Source organism: Geotrypetes seraphini, chromosome 8 (assembly GCF_902459505.1).
Source record: "Geotrypetes seraphini chromosome 8, aGeoSer1.1, whole genome shotgun sequence".
Taxonomy (NCBI): Eukaryota; Metazoa; Chordata; class Amphibia; order Gymnophiona; family Dermophiidae; genus Geotrypetes; species Geotrypetes seraphini.
The window spans coordinates 56308748-56329621 of NC_047091.1; the positions used below are offsets into that span (position 1 = coordinate 56308748).

Consider the following 20874-nt stretch of genomic DNA (forward strand, 5'->3'; position numbering starts at 1 on the left):
TCCTTTTACCAATATATCTGAAAAAAAATTGTCTCCCTTTTTTACATTTTAAACCATTTTTAGACATCCCCAAAGGGCGTCTGTGCTACCATTCATGGTAGAAACCATTTAGATACCATCTTTGTCACTACTGCAACCCTATTTGTATATTGTGACAAGGTATTTAGGGAGAGCTACTAAATCCTTTACCCCACCCCTCCAAATATATTACCTGATCCATTTTGATGAGAAAACAGTCAATGAAATCCCGGGGAGAGTTGGGATCCAGTGTGTCTTGGTGCATCTTTACTCTCTCCCGTATAAAAACTTTCAAATGGTCCATATCTTTAACCATCTTCTTGTGAGGTCCCGGCAGGTACTCCATCACATTAGGAAATAAATTGTAGAGCTAAAAGAAGAGAACACCTTTCTTTTAATGTGGGTACAGATGCAGGCTCATCACAGAGAGATTCCTATAGACTTAAAATAGCCATTATTGCATAAGGTTGACTCTATAGCATATCTTTATTGGAAAGCAGATTAAAAATGAATTTCTTACCTGCATCCAGACTGTGCTAAAAATATGAAATATGCCATGTAGCATAATGATCAAGAAGAGGAAGTTTGTATCATCATAATCAAATCGGCTCCCAAAGACCACAGAGCAGATGACGTTGGCGGCTGAGCGGCTAAAGAAGGTGATAGGGTCAAAGGGTTGCTCTGGTATAATGAGAAAAGAAAGATATTATTGGCATTTTAATTATTATTTTGAAACATCTGAAAAAGTCTATTTCAATGATCTATTTCAATTATTAGCCCCTAAATATATAACTGACCTTTTCTCTTTCACAACCGACAGACATAAGAAAAGCTCACACTTGAATTTTATTTTCCCACCAGTTAGAGGATGTAAATTTAAATAACATCATCTTCTGGCACATAAGGCAGCATTATGGGGTAAAGACTTGGAACAACTGCTTATGCCTACTACATATGGGGAATTTAGGAAAAACCTAAAACATATCTGTTCCTGAAGTATGTAGGTAACTAACCTGTACAATCTTAGCCCACAATATCTGATCTCTAGAGCTGTTTATCAATAGCTCTTAATTTTGTTAATTCTACTCAATCTGTAGCATCTTTTAATCATTGTAAACCGCATAGAACTTCACGGTCCTGCAGTATATAAACTGTTATGATTATTATTATCTTTCTCTAGTAGTGAGAAAAGACTTAATAGGAGGAAAAATACCTGAAGTTCTAGATTCTATCAATAGAATGTTTAGCAAATTTAGGCTTCCAATCAGAGGCAGGAGCTATATCAGCTCAGGAAGGGATAGAATAAGCTTGGAGCAGGCTATACTAGAAATTACATAAAAGGAACAAAGAATATCAGGATTGAAATCATGGGTGAGGAAGATTTGATGGGTGAGCCTTTCTGGAGTATAAGAATGAATATTCTTTGGATTTAAATAGAGAATTTCTGAAGGAATAGGAAGGAAAACAATGGATAGAGAAAGATGACCTAGTATGGGTAGTATGGGAGTTCTGAAGACTGGGTAGAAATAAAGTGACCAAAATGATAAAGGCGATGATCCTTTCGTATGAGGAAAGTCTAAAGAGGTTAAGGCTCTTCAGTTTGTAGAACAGATGGCTGAGGGGAAATATGATTGAAGTCTACAGAATTCTGAGTGGTATGGAATGGGTACAAATGGTCAATTGTTTACTTCATCAAAAATTACAAAGACTAGGGGATACTTGATGAAGTTACATGGAAATACCTTTAAAACAAATAGGAGGAAATAGTTAAGCTTGGGAACCTGTTGCTAGAGGATGTGGTAACAGTGGTTAGCAAAGCTGGGTTAAAAAGATTTGGATAAGTTCCTGGAGGAAAAGTTTGTTGTCTGTTATTGAGACAATACAAAACTATTTAGTGAAGCTGGGACTAAAGAGGAATGTGAAGAATTGCAAAGGGACTTGAACAAACTAGGGGAATGGGCGGCGAGATGGCAGATGAAGTTCAATGTTAAGAAATGTAAAGTATTGCATGTGGGAAGCAGAAACCCGAGGTACAACTATACGATGGGAGGGATGTTATTGAATGAGAGTACCCAAGAAAGGGACTTGGGGGTAATGGTGGACATGACAATGAAGCCGATGGCACAGTGCGCAGCGGCCACTAAGAAAGCAAATAGAATGCTAGATATAATCAAGAAGGGTATTACAACCAGGACGAAAGAAGTTATCCTGCCGTTGTATCGGGCGATGGTGCACCCACATCTGGAATACTGCGTCCAATATTGGTCGCCGTACCTTAAGAAGGATATGGCGTTACTCGAGAGGGTTCAGAGGAGAGCGACACGTCTGATAAAAGGGATGGAAAACCTCTCATACGCTGAGAGATTGGAGAAACTGGGTCTCTCTTCCCTGGAGAAGAGGAGACTTAGAGGGGATATGATAGCGACTTATAAGATCATGAAGGGCATAGAGAGAGTAGAGAGGGACAGATTCTTCAATCTTTCGAAAAATAAAAGAACAAGAGGGCACTCGGAAAAGTTGAAAGGGGACAGATTCAAAACAAATGCTAGGAAGTTCTTCTTTACCCAACGAGTGGTAGACACCTGGAATGCGCTTGAAGAGGGCGTAATAGGGCAGAGTACAGTACTGGGGTTTAAGAAAGGATTGGACAATTTCCTGCTGGAAAAGGGATAGAAGGGTATAAATGGAGGATTACTGCACAGGTCCTGGACCTGTTGGGCCGCCGCGTGAGCGGACTGCTGGGCATGATGGACCTCAGGTCTGACCCAGCAGAAGCATTGCTTATGCTCTTATGTTATATGAGGGAAGCTGCTGCTTGCACTAGGATTGGTAGCATAGAATTTTGCTTCTGTTGGGGTTTCTGCCAGGTACATATGACCTGGATTGGCTACTGTGCGAACAGGATACTAGGTTAGATGGACCATTGGTCTGACCCAGTATGCCTATTATTATGCTCTTATGAAAGAAACTATAATATGGAAGGAGGGATGGAAATGGGGAATGGAACAGGGAGATGGAGAGAAAGAGGGCAGATTTTGGATGGAGGAAGGATATAGGGTGTATAGAGTTAAATAGGATTTTGTAGTGATATTAAAGAAAATATTGAAGCAGAATTGAGCTAAAATCAGCTATAAGGAAAGACCTAGAATTGTTAGAAATCATGTGATAATCCCACAACAAATGTACTGTTTACTTTCAATAAAAACAAGTTTTACAAAACACACTAGGTTATACTAAACCAGGGAAGAGCATCTTACCACAGTCTGGCGAGGTAAATGTTCTGATCATCATAGGAATAGAATTAGCATTGGAGAGGATCATGGACAGTAAGGATTTTGGGAGGGTTGGGAATTCAATAGAGGTGCTAACTTGACAGTTCTGAGCTGGCCTGGATGGTTTTACAGTGTACAAGACCAGCTGTTGGCAGACACCTCAAATCAGCACTACAAAAGCTGAATTTTTGTCCCTGACCTCTCTCCCCATCCAGGTTCTGGCCAACATCTCTCTCTCTCTCTCTCTCTCTCTCCTTTCTCTATACCACTAAGCCTCTGAGATTAGAATTTTCATCTCTCCCCCCACCTCCCCCCCACCCACCCATGGGTCCAGTGTTTCTCTCTCCCCAGGTTGTCCAAATTTTCATGAATCACAGGCAGTGATTAAGGCAGTCTGCTACTGACTAGCATTGGCCTATTTCTTTACCATGTCCCATCTTTGTTGAAAGAGGAAATTACATCACAGGACACCGGACATGGTAGAGGAATGGGCCAAACACCTACAGCCTGCCTTAATTACTGCTCCTGTAGGCAATCCATGTAAGTTTGCAGGACCCAGGGAAGAGATTAGAGAGAGATACTGGACCTACAGGAGAAAAGGAGGGAGAGAAAGCTGGAATTGTGATAGATCTGAATAAGGAGAGGGAGTTATGATGAATCTGGGAGGATAGAGGAAGACAAGGAAAGGAAGAGGTAAAAGGAGGAAGCTTTGCTGGTCCTGGGAGTGGGATGAAGGAAGAGAGAGGGAAGGAACTATGCTAGATTGGGGGTAGGGAGAAAGATGGAGATATGCTAGACCTAGGTTGGGGAGTGGGCGATGAAGATATTGTGGCCGGGCTAGACCCTCGGCAAGCGAAAGACCCAGCTCGGACCGCAGGCAAGATTTTGGGCGCCTTTGATTTGGTTGGTGAAAAGAAAAACACTGAAATTTTTCTGGATTCAGTTCAAAATAAGGTTTACACTTTATTTGTTCACAAGAAAACAAAACCAAAAATATCAGACTTAAATCCAGTGATAAGTTCAATGCAGTTCAGTCTTCACTGCCACCTGGGTAAAGCATCCTTTATTGTACTTCATTTCAAAGTTCATTGCCATCAGGCTTCCTTTGTCCCCAATAACCCAGGCCAAAATACTATTAAAGTCTCTGTGGGGAACCCCTACCTGCAGGTAGCTGGGTTCCCTCTTTAGTAGCGCTCTGCTAGCTTACTCCTCTCTCTTAAGGCAATGCCTGGTATTTCATAGCCAGTCCAAACAATAAACAAAAACAGTTTTCATTGAGTTTTGGCTTCTCAGCTTTCACTGCTTTTCTCTCTTGGGACTTCTCCCATCCTGCCCAAGCAGTGGGGGTGGAAACAAACAACCCTTCCTGTGCATACAGTTGTTTTATGTCCCACCCAAGTTTCCAAGCACCCCTTTCTACTTCACGGCAGTTTAGAAGTTTGTTCAGGAAAGGGCTAATTCCCCTAGCACAGGGGTGCCCACACTTTTTGGGCTTGCGAGCTACTTTTAAAATGACCAAGTCAAAATGATCTACCAACAATAAAATTTTAAAAAGCACACTACGCAGAGAAAATGTTAATTATCATTTCTATTCCGGGGGTTTTCAAAGAGGTCAAGGCAGATGACTTTATGCAATGTCATCTCAGTAACAACTATACAAAAATAGACAAATATACGCCCTTCCTTTTTACTTTTTACTAAACCGCGATAATGTTTTTTAGTGTAGGGAGCTGTGCCGAATGCCCTGCACTGCTGTCGATGCTTATAGGTTCCCTGCGCTAAAAACCGCTATTGCGGTTTAGTAAAAGGGGGCCATAGTGCAAAATATAGACAGCAGATATAAATTCTCAAAACGGACACATTTTGATCACTAAATTGAAAATAAAATCATTTTTCCTAATTTTGTTGTCTGGTGATTTTATGAGTCTGGTTGCACTTTATTCTTCTGACTGTACATCCAATATTTCTTCCCTTTTTTCAGGCTCCTGTATGCTTCCTCTCCTCCAGACCTCATTCTCTCCCCTAACTTTTTCTTCCTCTCTCTGTTCCACTCCTTTCTTTCTCCCTGCCCCCTTCTTTCTTTCTGTCCATCTTTCTCTCTCCCTGCCCCCTTTGTCTCCCTGCCCCCTTTCTTTCTTTCTGTATGTCTGTCTTTCTCTCTGTCTCCCTGCCCCCTTTTCTTCTGTCTCCCTGCCCCCTTTTCTTCTGTCTCCCTGCCCCCTTTTCTTCTGTCTCCCTGCCCCCTTTTCTTCTGTCTCCCTGCCCCCTTTCTTCTGTCTCCCTGCCCCCTTTCTTTCTGTATCCCTTTCTCTCTCCCAGCCTCCTTTCTTTCTTTGTCCCCTCCTTTCTTTCTCCCTGCCCTCCCCCAAGCCACTGCCGCCGCAGCCATCGGGGAACAGGCCACCACCGCTACCATCGGGGAACAGGCCGACGCTGCGTTCTGAGCTCTCCCTGCTTCCCGACGCCGTAAAGAGGATGCAGAAGTGCCGAGCAAGCCTTCCCCACCTGACATCAATTCTAACGTTGGAGAGGAAGTTCCGGGCGAGCCAGGCAGCGAATGGCAGGCCCCGAACGTCCTCTCCAACATCAGAATTGACATCGGGTAGGGAAGGTTGGTAGGCCCGGCACTTCAGCATCTTCTTTAGGGTGTCGGGAAGCAGGTAGATTGTGAAGGCAACGTGAGTCTATCACAGAGCCTAGGATGGGCTCTATGATTGACTCGCGTTGCCTTTGCAATCTATTGGTCAATCGTGATTGACCTTTTGAGCACCCCTGCCTTAACACTTATGCTTGGTCTCTGTTTCTTGTCAGCACTCTGTAGCCCTCCCCCAGCACATACACATTCCTAGCTTATTTAATATTCTGGCTGGAGAAATGTTTGCAAAGAGCAGAGCTGGTGAGCAGTTATATTACAACTCCACGCCTTCTTCTGGCAAATTATATTCTTTTGGGATATTGGAATGGCTCTCCCAGCCCATACTACTGGTATCACAATCACACTCAGCTATTCCATAGTTTCTGCATTTACATTTTCCCATTCCCCTCCCCCTTCAGGGTAGATAGAAGAGCTGGCTGGCCAAGCTTCCCCTTCCCCCTCTGTAGTATAACTTTGCCTTTCCCTTTCAAATCCCTTTGCAAGGTCCCAGTACTTAACTGCTTGGGGAATTTTTGTTTGTCCTTCTCTGGTTGGCAAAGAGCTGCCTTTCTGTGTCTGTGGAGGGAATGTCCAGCCTGGAACTTTGGGCTGGGCTCGAATCTCCCAGCCTCAGCTGGGTTTAATTTATTTTCCTTCTGCTTCACGTCTGCAGGCTTACGTGCTTGCATTTTCCCAGGAGTAGCCCCATCCCCTTCTGGGTTGATTCTCTGTTTTATAGCTTGGTTTTGCAGGGAAACTTCTTTGCTCTTGGGAAAGGAATAATGGCAGTTAGACTGTGGTTTAGGAGCCCTCCCTACTAGGTTTCCTGGTGGATAGTTCTCCTGCTTTAACCCTGCTTGTTTTACTCTTCCTAAAACCCTATTCTCTGGCTGCTGAACTGGCTTCGCTTTAGGGGAAGTGGGTTTTAGAGCAGGGTTTCTCCTCGTGACAGGTGCTTCCCTATCACAATATGCTGGACATGAGAGAAGAGAGAGAGATGCTTGACCTGGATTGTAGGAGGAAGATATGGAAATGTGCTAGAATCACTGGGAAGGGGGCAGGGTGGAAGGATAGAGAGAGAGAGAGAGACAACTAGGAGAGGGGACGAGAGGAGGAGGGATGCTGGACCCAAGAAGGGAGAACAGTTAAACCTTACTTTTCACTGATAGCTATATCCTATATTTAGACCAGAAAGTAGGTGGTTTTAGGCCAATCAGACATGTTTCTGCATGCTTTGTGATTCTGAAAAGCAATGTGTAACATATTTAAATCTGGACCAACTTTAGGGGTGTGCGAACAGGGCAAATGTCCTAGGCTGCTGATGTGCTTTGGAGCCCCCTCTCAAGTTTTTGCCTAGAGCTCCAGCCTGTTTAACTCTGGTCCTGCTTTTGATAATTATTATTATTACAATTCATGATGTACCACAATATATCTACTATATGGTGTCTATGCAATGTACAACCAGGAATTATATTCCCACAATGAAAGATGTCACACTGTCCAAAACTAATTCCATGGTAGGACGTAAATATTAAAATAAAGGCACATCTTCTGTCCATCAGGTCAGGCTATAGGCAGCTTTTTCCAGGTTAGAATTATTTGCTACCAATATAGAGAGTAAAATTAAATAAATAAATAAAAAGAGATGCCCTCTCATTCTATGTTGAATCATGTAGCACAAACTTTTGGTTCTCCTGAGTTCCTCAACCAGAAACTGGGCCTCTTCTTGGATCCGCTCTTCGATGCTCCTCTTTCCCAGCCCAAAATTCCTCAGGGTCACAATTGAGAACCGTCGGAGTTGCTTCCAGCATTCCCCATTGCTGTTGATGACACCTGGGAACAGTGAATGAGCATTATTAAATTATTTTGAAGTGGATGATAAAAACTGTACAGAAAACAAGCACTGATTGGGATAAAGAATGACTGATGTTATGAAGGAGTATATGTACCCTATCACAAAGCAGACTTATAAACTTACACCTCCCCAATATTCAAAGCTATTTAACCATCCAAAAATGGCCATTGCCCTGTTAAATAGTGTTTCAGCACCCGCCTCAAATATTCATCCCGAGATAACAGGTTATCTCTGCTGAATATTCATAGTCAGTGCTGAAAAGTTAACTGGATATATCACACAATAACCCGCAATATTCAGTGCTGAGCGGCTAAGTTTAGCGGGCAAAATCAGACTGCATAAATAACAAGCCTATCTTTGCCCACTGTTAACTGGCAAGTGCTAAAGATTCACTTAAACAGTTAACACTGGCCCAAAAAACCCTAGATATTCAATGTGTCACAGTCATCCTTAGGCAAGGGCACATCTGGGTGACACATGACAGGTTTTGCTATGCACCTCTAGGGGACGCACCCAGGTTTCAGGAGACTAGGAAGTTCAAAGTTTCAAAACACCCATGCACCAACAATGTTTCTGGAGCTTAATTAGGACCACACTTTATGGTTTTATTCCAGAAACAAAGATAGGAGGCTTTTCAAGTAGCCAACAAAGTATGTGTGTTGTGTGGAGTAGGGTGTGTGGGCTACTGCTTGTTTGTCTGCGGGTTGGTGGGTTTCTACAGTTTAAAAAATATTATGGCTTTATGTTAAGTCATGAGTGTTGTGGGTCAGGGATGTTTTGCTGTTTCTCCTTTTGCTAGACTCTGACCTGCATCCACATGGACTCTTTCTTTTTGGGAAGGATTATATTTGTTCCCTCTTCTATTGTTATTCTTGTTCTTCCTGTATTGCCATTTTGTTGAGTGTACTTATTTGTCTGGGCCGTTTGCCATTCTCAAGAAAAAATATATTTAAAAAAGAAAAATAAAGTTCGATTATCAAACACAGTTCTTAATGTCAGAATGCTCCTCACACTGGTTCTCAGTAATGGTCCTTTAACAGAGCAAGTAAAACAAAGCAGTATCTGTGGGCTTCCCAAAGACCCAAAGGATTGTTGCCATGCTTTGCTCAGCTTTTGTGCATAGCAAATGCAAAGCAGGATTAACCCCCCCCCCAAAAAAAAAAACAAAAAAAAAAACCCAAACAAACAAGTTTCAAGTTTCAAGTTTATTAGGATTTTATATACCGCCTATCAAGGTTATCTAAGCGGTTTTTACAATCAGGTACTCAAGCATTTTTCCCTCTCTGTCCCGGTGGGCTCACAATCTATCTAAGATAAGTTCCTTAATGAAAAGTCTTGGGTTGACTTGAAAGTCTCTCTTGAACAGCACCAAAACAGTTCAACAACAGTAACAAAATCTTTCCCAAACATGCTCATGTGTGCGTGCTCTGCAAAGTCCTGGTTCACCAGCGTGTCTTACTGCTGGCTAGAGAGCGTGCTTTGTGTGTTTGAAATTTCCTTTACAGAAAAACCCACTTTCCCACCAAAGTAAAAAACAAACAAACAAAAAAAACCCACAAAGCTCACCAGCCGTTTCTCTCTCACACTTGGATTTTGTCGACTTCAATCATATCTCCCCTCAGCCGTCTCTTTTCCAAGCTGAAGAGCCCTAACCGTTTTAGTCTTTCCTCATACGAGAGGAGTTCCATCCCCTTTACCATCTTGGTCGCTCTTCTTTGAACCTTTTCAAGTGCCACTATATCTTTCTTGAGATAAAGAGACCAGAATTGAACGCAATACTCCAAATGAGATCGCACCATGGAATGATACAGGGCCATTGTGGCATTCTTAGTCTTGTTAATCATCCCCTAATCTTAGGACAGAGAGCTTTATTTTATTTTGTCCCAACTTCAGGCTAACTTAGGCAGCAGAACACTGTTGCACCTACACTGTCTGTGCAGTAAGTCCCTCCCGGATCCCGGCTGGCCTCTTGAATCTTTCCTCCTCTCCATGAGTCACACCTAGGAAAAGGCAGCAGCCTAACCTTTGCAGTGAGCCCTAAAACATCAATACATCCATTGTAAAGCTAAACAAGCCAGATTAGTACAGATCAATTCTGCATAGTCGATGCCAACAGAAAAGCATGCCTTTTTTTTGCACACACAGAACTCAGATACACTCTCACCCAGTATAAAATAAGTAATCGCAAACTAAAAATAGAATATGTAGACAACAATGAAACTGCATCCTAAGAAGCCAGATTCTGCATAGAATACAGCACCACATATACAGTGATGCATGTCACCTAGTACTATCTATAATAATAAAACGCTAAGCGCGCATACACACTCTCACCACGTGCTTCCCTGATCCCTGTTCTGTCACGCTGTGCCGGCAAGAGTGCGCATGCGTGCTTACTACGTCACCAGGACTTCAGGACGCACGGAGTGGCGGCTGCCGGGAGGAGGGCTGTCGGCGGAGGGCAGATGCCGAAAAGGGCTAAGAAGCCGGCAGGAGCGGTGAAAGCGCGCAAGGCATCGGACCCCAGCGTCTCCGAGCTGATCAGCATGTCCTTGGCTGCCCTAATAAAAGTCTCTTTTAGAATTGCTACAAGAGAAAACCAGCAAGCGCTTTTCCAGGCGGCAGAGGGAGCGAACGCGGAGTCCTGCTGTCGCCTTCCCGAGCCTCAACCATCAGTCTCCTCCTAAACTGGGTATGCTGGATGCACTGCTACCTGGCCTTTTGTGACTAATAGTTCCAACACTATTTGAAGAGGGATGGGGAAGCTGGGAGGCAATCAGAATGCTTCACAAATATACCCAATAAAGCCAGCTCTTCTGATTTATGGCGCCTCTTGATTTGTGAGTGGACCAGGCTCGCTCTGTATTTCATCAATACTCCTCGGTATTAGTTGATTTTCCTTTTCCCTCCTCTCCCATTCCATGGCACGTGTGTGCTTCAACTTTCTTTGCGCTCTTTAAGGGGGGAGTGAAGCAGTTCCCTAATGGATGGATTATGTTTATCCTTTAACGAATATGTCCCTATATAAGCAGCGCTAAGTGCAATTTTTATATAACTGCAAGCGTTTCATAGACGAATCGGAAATGAAACAGTTGCTGCAGCTGGAGTCAAACTGCAAGCTAAGCTTTCGTGCAGTGTTCACTGGAAACTGTAGTGGAGCTTAATGTCCTTAAGACATTATTTCACTTGCCTTTTATGAAATATAGTATGCTATAAATACTTTAGGAACCTTAACAGAAGTGGAAGAATGCAGAGTATAGGGATTTTTTTGTATTGATCTCCTTTCTCTTTTGATTTATTTCTTTTTGCTACAAGGACAATCACTTAAAAGAGAAATGTAATGACACAAAACTAATTTACATTATTGTCTGTGTATGAAGTCTCTCTGGCAATGCCAGGCATTACGATATTATTTGTGCATTTTCATAGGGGGCAGGGAGAGAGACAGAAAGAAAGAAAGACAGACAGACATATTCTAGAACCCGTTAATATAACGGGCTTAAAGACTAGTGCAAAATATAAAGATAGCAGATGTAAATTTGAAAAGACTACAAATACCAATCACCACATAGAAAAAAAACAAAAATGGAAAATAAAATACCACGTTATTGGACTAATAAATTTTTCTATTAGTTTTCAGAGACCAAAATCTCCTGTCTCAGGTCAGTACCGTATACTGGTATTACAGTATCATTTCCTGACCTGAAGAAGGGGTTTTTGCTCTCTTAAAGCTAGTCAAAAATGTATTAAAATTAGTCTAATAAAAAGATCACCTTATTTCCATTTTCAAATTATAAACATTTATTTACACAGCTATAATACTACTTTATTCTCAAGCCACCCCCCCCCCAAAAAAAAAAAAGAAAAGAAAAAACCTCATAAAACAAACTTTTATCTACCTTGGTTTCTGCTTTCCTCATCTTCTCTTCACTCTCATTCTTTCCAATGTTTGTCTTTTTCTGTGCCCTTTCCATATGGCTTGTACCTCTTTCTCCACTTTCCATCCAGAGTGAACCCCCATCTCTCCTTGATCCAGCATTTCCTTTCTGTGTCCATCAGAGTCACCATTACACCCCTTTTCCAGAATGTTCATTGTGTCCCTGTCCTTATCTTCCCCCATGTTTACAATCTGCCCTTTCAAGGTCCTTATCTTTCTCCCCTTTTTTTCAGCATTGCTTCTGTGTCTCTCTATTTCACCCCCCCCCCTTTTTCAGCACTACCCCTTTCAGCATTGCTCCCTCTCTGTGTCCCTATCGTCTCTTACCCTTCTCAGCATTACCCCATCTGTATCTCCATTAACCCTCCATTTTAGTATTATCCAATCTAGCCTCTTTCAGCATTGCCTCCCTCTGTAAACCAATCTACCCCCCTTTCAGCATTGCTCCCTCTGTGTTCCTATCTGCCCCTTTAAGCATTTTCTCTCTGTATCCCTATCCTTATAGTTCCTGCTTGCCCCTTCTCTTCTCTGTTACTGTTTGTCTCAATTTTCAGCTTATCCCCTCTCTTCTTTTGTTCCTGCACCCATAGCCAGCATCTTTCCACTCTCCCTCTACCCCAGCCCAGTATGACATCTTTCCTTTCGCTTCCCTCCTCTCTCTCTTTCCCTCTTATCCTTCTCTTCCTGATGCATCTCTATCTCACTTTTCTCTCTCTTTCCCTCTTATCCTTCTCTTCCTGATGCATCTCTATCTCACTTCTCTCTCTCTTTCCCTCTTATCCTTCTCTTCCTGATGTATCTCTATCTCACTCCTCTCTCTCTCTCTTTCCCTCTTATCCTTCTCTTCCTGATGTATCTCTATCTCACTCCTCTCTCTCTCTTTCCCTCTTATCCTTCTCTTCCTGGTGTATCTCTATCTCACTCCTCTCTCTCTCTCTCTCTCCTCTACCCAATTTCCTCTTTCTTCATTTCCTCATATACACCATCTCTTTCCCTCTCACTGACACACTCATGCCCAACAATTCTCCTTTTCTATTCCCTCCCTTTCTCCTATGTCACAAGTTAGTGCCCCCTTCCTCCCTCCCTTCTGTGCCCCATATTCATGCCCCCTCCCTTCCTTCTGTGTCCCGAGTTTATGCCCCCCTCCTTGCCTTCCAGCCTTGTCCCAAAATTGTGCCCCTCCCATGTCATAACACCCTCTCCCCACCAATCCTTTCTCCGTTTGTCACGGTTCAAGTCCCCTCTCTCCCTTACTTGCTCACTCCAGGGCTGCACTAGCTTCCTTCAGGGTGGTCCAGCAAGGCTGCTCCTTTCTTCAGTGGCACTTGGTGCAGGGACACATGAGCAGCGGCTTTTATATGCTGCACATGGTTGACCCACAAGCCTTCCCTCTGACATCAGCTCTGATGTCAGAGAGAAGGCTTCTGGGTCAGCCAAGTGCAACGTAAAAGAGCCGCTGACGTGTCCCAGCAACAAGTGCTACTGAAGGCAGGAAGGAACAGCCCACTTGGAAGGAGGTAACTGGGATCCCCTGCTGACCCAGAAGGCTTCCCTCTGAAATAAGAGGGAAACCTTCTGGGTCAGCTTTGGTGGAGGGGCGGAGGTGGGAAGGAAGGAGGGCATGGGATATCCAGCAGTGGCTTTAGTGGAGGGAGGCAGGTGGGCAGGCAATAAGGAGGGCATGGGAACCTCAGTAGTGGTGACAATTAAGGAAGAAGTGTGACGGGAGACCCGTGCAATGCTGCGTACCCCCAACAAGCAGCTCCCTAAGGGTACGCGTACCACGTATGGTATGGAAAAACACTGCTCTATGCTGTGGAACCTCCTTACCATGATCTCCCATGATTCTCTTCAACAGAGGTAGGCTTCCTCTGGCAGCAAAATCCTCGCCTTGTTCGTTCAGTGCCTCCTTTAGGACTTCATAGCCACACAGCACCACAACTGGCTCTGAGCCTAAGTGGATGGTGAATACTGATCCATACTTCTCGCTTAGCTAGGAGCAGAAATTGTGGATCCTTGGTTATCTAAATCAGAATCTAATGGTTAACAATCAATTTTTGATTTTATCAAACTATGTTATGTTCCGTCTCATATCCCACCAAATCCTCACAAATCAGAATTCTAGGTGGGTTACAAGTGGCATAATACTACATAGAAGTACTGTATAGGGTAAAGCACATTATATAGAGTTATACTTATTACCTAATGAGTTAGCAACATGTTACAACAATATAAAGTAATACAAAAAATAGGAACTGATTTTTAACAAAAAGTTATACATATTATTGGATTGATATTCAAAACCACTTAAGCTGTCCACAGTGGATGAGAGGTGACATGCTCGTGAAGATAAAGCTCTGAAAATGAACAAAATTTGGCTGTTTAAGTCAGTAAGGAGATAATTTTGTAAAATCACATGTTTGTGTATGTACCAGGGATGTAGCCACGGGATAGGCCTGGGTGGAATTTGGTCTCAGGCTTGCACTCCCAGTAGCCATGGGCCACCAGCAGTGGTTCTTACATGCTGCCAGAAACCTTCCTTTTGACCTCACAGTTCTCAGTGATTGTTAATGAAAGAAAACTGAACAGACTCGGAGAAGTACAAAATGTCAAACTTTCAAAAATTTTTCAAATGAGTTTTTAACAATGTACTAAAATGTTGATAATGAACTGAATCAGTTATCAAGCAGCACAAATCTTTATCCCATTTCACAGCTTGGAACGACAATAATCTTTGAAAGTATATTTTATTTAAACAACCTTTTACAGGTGGAGAAACAAATAAAGCAGGTATATGCAATGAGCATCTCAAATTCACAAATGTGAAATGATTCAGGAGATAACTAGGTGCAAGGCCATGTGACACCTTATAACATATACATCCAAATTTAAATATTGCTCTTGCTTCAACTGGTAACCAATGTAATCTTTTTTTTCCTTTTCTTTTCAGTTTAAAGCCAAAAATAAGCGCAACATATTATACAGTCATTTTACACTATAACAGCACTTAAATTCAATCAAAATTATATTCTATGACAAATACATATATCACCCCCCCCCCCCATCTACATATCCAAAAATTGCACTCAAAATTAAAAAATATCTTCCAACCCTGGACGTGTATTATCAAAGGGCAAAATCAACAATCACTCTTTATAGAATTTTGTCAATGGCTCCCAAATATCCATAAACTTCTTATAATGTCCCTGTTGTATGGCCATCATACGTTCCATTTTAAGTGTGCCATAGAGATTCCCACCAAAAAGTATAATTTAACCGATCCCAGTTTTTCCAGTTCCTCAAAATAAGTTGTATGGCAACCCCTGTCATTATAAAGAGAAGTTTTTTATTCTGAGCAGATATTTGGCTTTTAGCCATCATTAGCGTACCAAATAGGATGGTATCGTACGTCATTGCCACTGGATTTTCCAATATTTTGTTCACTTGATCCCAGATGGATCTCCAAAATTTAAGTATCAAGGAACAATAGTACAATAGATGATCCAACATCCCAACTTCGAGATGACAGTGCCAGCATCTATTAGACTTGGAACTATCTAATTTCTGTAATCGAACAGGGGTCCAAAATGCTCTATGTAACAAGAAAAACCATGTTTGTCTTATAGATGCAGACACTGTACATCTCATCCTCCAAGTCCAGATTCGTGGCCATTGAGATGCAGTAATCTGATGCTTTATCTCATTGCGCCAAATATCACAAAAACCAGTCTTTGGTTTCTTATTCAAAAATTCAGATATTAATTTGCACCACTGAACGGCCTGGTGTCCCAGGAAATTCGTCTGGAAGCTTAGGACCGGCAAACTATACTGATTTTTAAGTTTTTGCCAATCAGGGAACCCCTTCTGAATGGCTTGCTTCAACTGCAACCACTTATAACTTTGAGATTTAGCAATACCAAATGTTTGTTGCAGTCGTGAAAAGTCAAGCAGCTTTCCATCAGATATTATATCATCCAGAGTACGTATGCCCGCCTTCATCGCCTTCCAGATGATCTTAAACCCGCCAATTTGAATCTTGGAGTTCAGCCAAAGGGACTGACAGATGGATTTATGAATTGGAATAGATGTTAAATTATTAATAAATTTTAATGTCTCCCAAGTATCTAATAAAATTCTATTGTCCTTAAACAACCTAGGTAACTTGATACTCAAAAAGTGACCCAATCTCAATGAAGACAGGAGTTGCCATTCCAACCATAACTGAAAGATTTTACATGAGCTCAGGGAGGATCCAATACATACCCTGACGCATAATATAGGTTTGATGGTAGCTATAAAAATTGGGAAAATTTACTCTCCCTCACTGCAATTGGTTTTTGTAAAGATACTAAAACAATTCTTGCAGCTTTCCCCAGCCAAATAAATTCAGTATGAATATTATTTAATTTCTTGTAAAAGGACTCCTGAAAAAACACTGGCAACATACCCTTTTGGTAGCAAACTACAGGCAAAATCATCATCTTAACCGTTTGAACTCTCCCCAACCAAGACATATTTCTGTGACCTTCAGCAATAAAGATTTTTCATTTACATTCATCGTTTCTTCCAGCGTTTTATAAATCCAAATTCCTAAATATTTTATATCCTCTTCCTTCCAAAGAAAGGGGAATGAATCAAATAATCCTTTTGGACAATGTACATTTAGCAGAAGAACCTCTGATTTATTCCAATTTATTTTATAGCCAGAAAATTTCCCAAATCTATTAATCAAATCTAATAAATGTGGAATGGTCGTTTCAGGATTCCTCAAATGAAGCAAAATATCATCTGCATATGCAGAGACCTTATAGTCCCGATCTGCATAAGGAATACCCTGAATCTCCTTTGTCTGCTGTATAGCCAATAACAAGGGTTCAAAAACAATATCAAACAGTAAAGGAGATAATGGACACCCTTGCCTAACTCCCCTCTCCAGACGAATACATTCTGAAAAAGTATTATTAATATATAATCTGGCAGAAAGGGAACTATAAAAGGTATGAATCGTTGGTATAAATTGAGAACCAATACCAAACCAATCCATTGCTTGATACATAAAACCAATGTAATCTTTGATAGTAAGGTATCACATGGTCTGTCTTCTTTAAATGAAAAATTAGACAAACAGCCATGTTTTGAATAAGATTGTTTTTCAGTAACCCTCAAAATGGATTATATTGCAATAGTCCAAAATACTCAGGACCAGAGACTGCAAAGCATACAAAAATCTTTTTAAGACTAAGGGCTTCTTTTACTAAGGTGCGCTAGCGTTTTTAGTGCGGGCTGCAGATTAGGGTGTACTGCCCCCCACGCTACGCATAAAAACGAATCCCAGCTCAATTGTGGAGTTAGCGTCTAGCATGTGCACTAAAACCGCTAGCGCAGCTTAGTAAAAGGAGCATCTATTGACAGATTTTGACCCAAGTAAACCCCTAAAATTTATATTAAGGGTGCAACGGGGTGTAGAATACCATTCAAGTTCAAATTGTCCAAACTAATTTTTTTTGATGGACTTGCAAAGAAGAATTTTGTTTTATCAGAATGAAGTTTCAACTTAAATTCCTTCATCCGTTGTTCGACAATTACGTTTACAGAGGATATAAACCGTGTAGTTTGAGATGAAAAAGAAGAGAGGAATCACAATAGTTATGTCATCTGTATACCTGTAAAGTTTAATATCCAAATTTGTTAATCTTAATCTCTGGAATTCTATTCCAGGTATAATGAGATTATGCAAAGATCATATGTCTTTCAAGAAATTGTTAAAAAACACAATTGTTTGTAGACGCCGTTCTCTAACTCTGTGGTTATTTCAAAAAAGAACACAATAAGGAAGAACAAATACGGTGGAGGCCAATATGTGTATACATATCAATGCACAGATAAATCCAATTTACAAAGAGACAATGGGCCAGATTCACTAACCTGCCCGATTGGGCCCAATCCGGGCAGGCCCAACAAATTCCCAACAAGTAAATATGCAGATGGGGTGATTGGAGGAATGCCCCCATCTGCAGGCACAGATCACTGTTAAGCGATCCCCGCGCATGCGCAGATCATCTGTAGATGGTCTGCGCATGCGCTAGACCTCCGGGCCCAGCTTAGGTTTAAAAACAAACAAATGTTAGAAGCCCGTTCTAACCCGCTTAAAAGCCTGCAGGTTAAAACCACAGGCTTGCACTGTGGGGAAGGGTGGTAGTCGGGTCAGACAGGCGATCGAGGCAGGCAGTTTTCGGGGCAGGCAGGCATTCAGGGCAGTGGAAGAGACCGGGAGAGTTGGGGCTGCAGGAGGTTTTCGGGGCCGTGACTTTTTTAAAAAAATTTTTGCTTTTTTATCGGGGCGGCAGGCAGGAGATGAGCATGGGGCAGGAGATGAGCATGGGGCAGAGCGGGCAAGAGAAGAGCATCGGGGTGGCAGGCAGGAGATGAGCATGGGGCAGAGCGGGCAAGAGAAGAGCATCGGGGTGGCATGCAGGAGATGAGCATGGGGCAGAGCGGGCACGAGAAGAGCATGGGGCAGAGCGGGCATGAGAAGAGAGCAGGGTATGCAGAGAGCAGGGCTGGAGAGTCCGAAAGACGTTTTCGACTGGTCCCCAGCAGTCTCTTCTTCAGGTGATCGGCCAGCCCAGTCGAATCTGAAATTTGGTGTTGTGAATCGCGTCCCAGCCTACTTTGCATGTGTTTCACCTCATTTGCATGCATGGATTCGAAGCGGATTGCAGGAGAGGTAAGTGAATCAGGCTGGAGGGAAATTTGATAGTAAAGGGGTCGCAAACCAATCTGTGCACAATCGGTTTGCTTTGTGAATGTAGCCCAATGTGAGAAAGCATAAACATACTTGGCAACTCCAATAAGGACAAGCATATAATCTGGAGAGAGACGAAGTATAATAGCATTATATATCTGTACATTGGGAAAGAAATGGGAATAAAATGTAGATAGATTATGCACCCACAGTTGAGAGGTACAAAGTATAATGAACAGTCAGTAAACAGCATTTGATATTGAAAACAAGAAAATAAATAAAATATGTCAACGTTTAAGTAGTAAAATTCACAATGGGGTCCCAAATCTTACCCCCTCTTCTACTAAACCGTGCTAGCGATTTTTAGCGCAGAGAGCCGCGCTGAATGGCCCACATTGCTCCTGACGCTCATAGGAAATCAATGAGCGTCGGGAACAGCATGGCTCACTGCGCTAAAAACCGCCACCGCGGTTTCATAGAAAAGGGGGTTAGTTATTGCGGTTTTCCTTTTGGAGAATTCAGGAGCTTTGGATTCATATAAGTGAATCAGAAGGACCATTTTCCACCAGAAGGAGATATTCAACAGATCAGCTGATTTCCAATTATGTAAAATCATTTGGATGGTGAGAGCAATTAGGATATTGAGTAAAGATTATTTTTGCCAATTATCAAGATCATCTACAAGAGCAAGGGCTCTGAAGATGAGGCTATTGAATCGGGAGGATCTTCCTAATGGTATTCCAAACCTGTGACCAGAAGGTAGTAATGTTAAGACAGGACTAAACCATATGTGACAGATCACCCAAGTCAGAGTGACAATGCCAACAAAGCTTATCTCTAAAGCCTGCACAAAACATTTTATTGGGAGTCCAAAAAGCTTTATATGAGAGAAAATATAAAGATTGAGAAAGACGAGAAGAAGCAGTTGGATGTAAAAATCCAGCTGAAATAATAGTCCCATTCTGCAGAGGGAATCCTGCCTTATTTGTTTTAAATTTGAATAATTCTGTATTGAGGAAATTTTGTGGGAGAGACTGACTTGTTTGTTTGCTGCATTTTACAATGTTTGCGTTTGAAATTGTAAATGTTTTTGTACATCGCTTAGATTTAAGCAATTCATAATTTTTTAAAAAATAAATAAATTAATTAATCCTAAGGATGCTAGATGTAGATATTAAAGAGCAATGGCGAGGGGGGGGGGGGGAGGAATCCCTGCGAAACGCCATGAAGATTGCTCCATTTACTAGAAAATTGAACCTGGTAGGTATGAGATATACCCATAGAGGGGCATAATAATAAAAAAAAAGGTCTAAGTCCCTTTTTGGCCTAAGGCTTTAAGTGCCCAAAGTAAGTAGCAGGGAAATGTCCATTCTCAGAAAAAACATCCAAAATGTGGGTTTTTTCCGATCCTACCTGTATACTCAGGCGTTTAATTGGCCAGACTGCTACTACATCTACCTTTAAGCCCTATTCTCAAAAAAAAAAAATTTACCCAAGTCCCAAATGCCCAAAACAAGACCTTTTAGGCGTGGGAGGGACCAGTCCTTCACCTAAAAGCACGATTCTCTAACCAGCGTCTGTCATAAGTGCCAGTTAGAGAATCGTGAATCGTCTGTCTCTCCCCTCCCCTCCCCCCCTGCAATGATTGTGGCAGGAGAGATGCCCAATCTCTCCTAACGGAACCTGCCATGACACCCCCCTCAAAGATCACCGGCAGGAGAGATGCCCAATCTCTCCTGCTGCACCCAACATGACCCCCCAAAATGATTGTGGAAGGAGAGATGCCCAATCTCTCCTACAAGATCCCCTCCCCCGCCAAAGTTCACTGGCAAGAGGGATGCCCAGTCCCTCCTGCTGGACTCACCCGTTGCAAAGGTAGCCCACTCAGACACCCCAAGGCCACCCCCACCCGGACCCCACCCAGTTGGGGGAGGGAAGGAAGAAAAGGTGAAAGAGATGCCAGACCAGGGTGAAAGGAGGGAAAGGAAAGAAAAGATATCAGAGCATGGAGGGGGAGGGGGAGATGGAAGGGAAAGAGAGGAGAGAGATGTTGGGGCATTGTGGGAGGGAAGGGAAGAAGACTGAGATGTCAGACCATCGGGAAAGAAGGGAGGGAGTGAAAGGATGAAAAATAGATGCCTGAACATAGAGGGAGAGGAGCAATGGAAGGAGAAGAGAGGAGAGAGATCAGAGGGCATAGGAGAAGGTAAGTAGATGCCAGACCATGGGATGAGCTGGGGATGGTAAGGAGGGAGGGAAAGGAGAAAGGAGAGATGCCAGAGCATGGGGGAGGGAGTGGAGACAAAGAGAAAAATGGAGGGACAGATAAAGAGGGTGGACACTGGATGGAATGAAGAGTGAAGAGAAGATAAGGAAAGTAGAAACGAGAGATGACAAAAGGTAGAAAAAATA

General features: G+C 42.4%; 1 protein-coding gene and 1 long non-coding RNA gene across 3 annotated transcripts in view; one reads left to right on the forward strand and one right to left on the reverse strand.

Annotated features, from left to right (window-relative positions):
• Window positions 1-20874, forward strand: part of LOC117364687 — a 238090-nt gene that overhangs the window by 97443 nt on the left and 119773 nt on the right. The gene's annotated exons all lie outside the window — the stretch shown is intronic.
• LOC117364683 (cytochrome P450 2C23-like) overlaps window positions 1-20874 on the reverse strand; it is a 64979-nt gene that overhangs the window by 42367 nt on the left and 1738 nt on the right. Inside the window, exons 2-5 of the mRNA XM_033954156.1 lie at window positions 13548-13710; window positions 7609-7758; window positions 539-699; window positions 212-388 (exon numbers count right to left, since the gene is read on the reverse strand). Of these exons, the coding sequence (XP_033810047.1) occupies window positions 212-388; window positions 539-699; window positions 7609-7758; window positions 13548-13710 (651 nt within the window). The remainder of the gene's footprint in view (window positions 1-211; window positions 389-538; window positions 700-7608; window positions 7759-13547; window positions 13711-20874) is intronic.